This window comes from Vigna radiata, unplaced genomic scaffold (assembly GCF_000741045.1).
Source record: "Vigna radiata var. radiata cultivar VC1973A unplaced genomic scaffold, Vradiata_ver6 scaffold_412, whole genome shotgun sequence".
NCBI classification, from domain to species: domain Eukaryota; kingdom Viridiplantae; phylum Streptophyta; class Magnoliopsida; order Fabales; family Fabaceae; genus Vigna; species Vigna radiata.
In genome coordinates this window covers 109,292-112,765 of record NW_014544154.1, presented here as the reverse complement: position 1 = coordinate 112,765, position 3,474 = coordinate 109,292, and the positions used below count along the sequence as shown (strand labels likewise).

The following is a 3,474-nucleotide window of genomic DNA, read 5'->3' as shown; positions in this document are numbered from 1 at the left end:
CACACATGGATCAAAGCTTCTGCTGCACATGCTTTATAAATCTTAGTAGCTTCCCTAGCAAGATTCATAGCCTCTCTTATTCTATAAAAGAGAGCTTCCTCATGTGTAAATATTAACTTGAATGATAGTAATGAGATGCTGCTGAATTTCGGTCGTTCTTCTTCAAGTTCAAACTTTGCTAGCTTTAGCTTTGCATCCTCTAGCTTCTTTCCCCCTAGGAAAGCCCTTTGAGCTAGAAAACTCTACTTCCAAAATCACCCAAACACACTCACACATTCTATCGAACACTTCGCGTGCATCATATCATCTTCACAATTTTCCATTCCACTGCGTCGTTCTGGATCGAGGAGCCACTCCTTCTTGAAGATTGGAGTCGCTTCCATCAGATTCCTTGGCAGAAAGGCATTTAAAGTACACAATGGCAATTGCTACTAATAGTGAGCCTCGCTCATATAATGAAGCTAAAGATATTAGTGAATGGGCAGAGGCAATGCAAAGGAGATAAAGGCCTTACAGGACAACACATGGTTTTTAACGCAACTTCCAAAAGGAAAGACAACCATTGGATGCAGATGGGTGTATAAAATTAAATATAAGGCTGATTGTACTATAGAAAGGCATAAATCTCGCCTTGTAGCTAAAGGATACACTCAACAAGAAGGAATAAACTATTTGGACACCTTTTCCCCTATTGCAAAGCTGACTACAGTCAGATTACTTATTGCAGTGGTAGCCACTAAAAACTAGTTTCTAGAACAGTTAGATGTGAATGATGCTTTCCTACATGGTGACCTAAATGAGGAAGTCTACATGGAGCCACCTCCAGGACTTGAAGTTCATAAAGAAGGTCAAGTCTGCAGACTTACTAAATCCCTGTATGGCCTAAAGCAAGCTAGTAGGCAATGGTTTGAGAAGCTATCCACCTTCCTCGCTTCTATTAGCTACACACAATCAAAGAGTGATCATTCTCTCTTCACCAAAGAGACACCCACTGGACTTACAGCTCTCCTAGTTTATGTTGACGATATTATACTAGCAGGGAATTCTATGACGGAAATCAATCGTATTAAAAGTCTTTTGCACAACAGGTTTCAGGTAAAAGACCTAGGAAAACTAAAATATTTCCTAGGACTGGAAGTAGCAAGGTCAAAGAAAGGAATTCATCTCTCTCAGAGGAAATATGCTTTAGACATCCTTGAAGAAACAGGGATGCTGGGCTGCAAACCTAGTTTGACCCCCTTTTTAAGTGATATGAACTCTTTATACAAAGCTGACAACTATTTGAAAGATCCAACCTCCTATCGCAAACTAATAGGGAAGTTGCTTTATCTCACAAACACTACACCTGATTTGTGTTTTTCTATCAATTTATTAAGTCAATTTATGCAATCTCCCACTGACTACCATTATCGGGTTGTTCAACATGTTCTTAGGTACATTAAATCTAAACCCTCAGAATGATTGTTCTTTTCAGTTGATTCTCCCGTGCATGTAAAGGCCTTTAGCGATTCAGATTGGGCTACTTGTCCCAATACTAGGAGATCTACTACGGGTTTTTGCATCTTCATTGGATCATCACTTATGTCATGGAAATCAAAGAAGCAAAACACTGCTTCAAGATCTTCTACAGAGGCAGAATACAGAGCACTCGTAGCTACTACCTGCGAGATACAATGGATCCAGTACCTTCTTGACGATCTAAAGGTTCAGGAAGCTGGAACTCCAGCTCTATATTGTGATAACAAGTCTGCGAGACATATAGCTGATAACCAGAGCTTTCATGAATGGACAAAGGATATAGAGCTTGACTGTCACGTTGTTCGGGAAAAAATACAAGCTAATCTTCTTCATCTTCTTCCCATTCGTTCAGATGAGCAGCTCGCGGACATTTTTACCAAGTTTCCTCACCGTGTTAGGTTCCGATCTATTGTTAGCAAGCTTGGACTGGTGACCATCGACCACACAGCTTGAGGGGAGGCTATTGGAAGTTATTGTTCGGGGGATTACTGTCTACATACGGTAATCACACCCCTTTTCTGTTAGTAGTTAGTTTTTCATAGTTTTTCCTTTTTTTACTGTCTCGAACTCTATAAATAGAGTTCCTTTTCTTTTCTTTTCTTCGAATAATGTAACACATTCAACACAGAGCAATACGAAATTATTTTCTCAAAAGCAAGACGAGTTCTTTTAGTGTTTACCTCTGTTCTCCGTTTTCTTCTTCTTCTCTTCCACCCTCCATTTGCTTCTCTGCTCAGTGAAGGACGCACCTCTCTCTCCTACACAACTCCCATGGAAGACCCCGAGCTTTTCTCCTCTCTCGTTCTCATCTAATTGTCACGTCACCCACCTACCATCTGACGAAGGAAGCTTCCGACGAAAGGGTGCTTTGGGTTTTGTCCGTTGGGGCATTGTATTTTGGTTTATACGGTGTTGGGCTTGATTGCTTTGGTTTGGCCCATTTCTCTTTAAAAAGGTTAACTTTTTGGTCTCACTGGCCTATGGATAGGTGAATCATGTTGTTTTTCCTCTATTTATAAAATTTAAGAGACTTGTTACTGAACTAAGAGTATATATATTTGGTATCATTAGTAATATATTTTCTAAGGAAAAAAATAATATACTCAAGTATACTTTTAATGTTTAAGTCCAATTTTTATAATAACAAGAGGAGGTTTCTTTTATTATAACTTTTTTTTCATGTGAACAAATAATATGAAATAGTTATTCTTTTTTTAATCACCAACAACTCGAGCATGTATATGGCTTTAGTTTTGGAGAAAAAACTGCAAAAACAATAAATTTGGTTACATGACCCTGTCCTCTTAGAAGTAAACCTACCGGGTATCTTGAATCTAGATTATCACTTACATGTCCATTCTATTCACATTAGCATAAACCAGTTCAAAGAATTTCATCCTATGTTGAATAATTTCTTGCCTCCCTTAAAAGAGTCTTAAAAATTCAAATAATTTCATCTTATGTTGAATAATTTCTTGCCTCCCATAACAGAGTCTTAAAAGAGTGTAAAATCCCTTTCAGAATGTCAGTAATAATTTATAAAATATTCATTTACTTTTAAGAAATATAATCTCTGATATAATTAGGAAAACATTATTTCAAAGAAATATAAATAATGATTGAAAATTTACAATTTTAAACAACATCGTTTCAAATACATTTCACAAATTCCCAAAGACTTTCCTAGCACGCCTTTCCTCTTTACACATTTCCAACTTTATATGAAACAACATTTGTTCTCGTTCTCGTGTAACAATATAAGTTATATGATCATCGCACAAATACAAACAAACAAGAGTTAATTACCTTAAAGGAAACATTGTACTTAAGAATTACAAATATATGATAACAACACATCATAACTCGCATTCACTCAATCTTTTAATAAATATAATTAAATATCAATTACTATCATATCATTCAACAAAATAATTGTCGTGTAGTCTCTACCTAAGA

General features: G+C 36.6%; 1 protein-coding gene across 1 annotated transcript; it reads left to right on the top strand.

The window, feature by feature from the left end:
- The first annotated feature begins 810 nt into the window (after positions 1–810).
- LOC106755465 (uncharacterized mitochondrial protein AtMg00810-like) lies at positions 811–1,971 on the top strand. Its single transcript, XM_014637626.1, has 2 exons — positions 811–1,354; positions 1,475–1,971. Exons 1-2 carry the CDS (start codon positions 811–813, stop codon positions 1,969–1,971), a joined length of 1,041 nt encoding a protein of 346 aa, XP_014493112.1.
- Positions 1,972–3,474: the final 1,503 nt, after the last annotated feature.

What these genes read in the sequence shown, in the direction of transcription:
- LOC106755465 (XM_014637626.1), top strand. Translation starts at nt 811, where the DNA reads ATGGAGCCACCTCCAGGACTTGAAGTTCATAAAGAAGGTCAAGTCTGC. An exon ending in AAACACTACACCTGATTTGT is followed by an intron (nt 1,355 to 1,474) that starts GTTTTTCTATCA and finishes TGTTCTTTTCAG; the next exon opens with TTGATTCTCCCGTGCATGTA.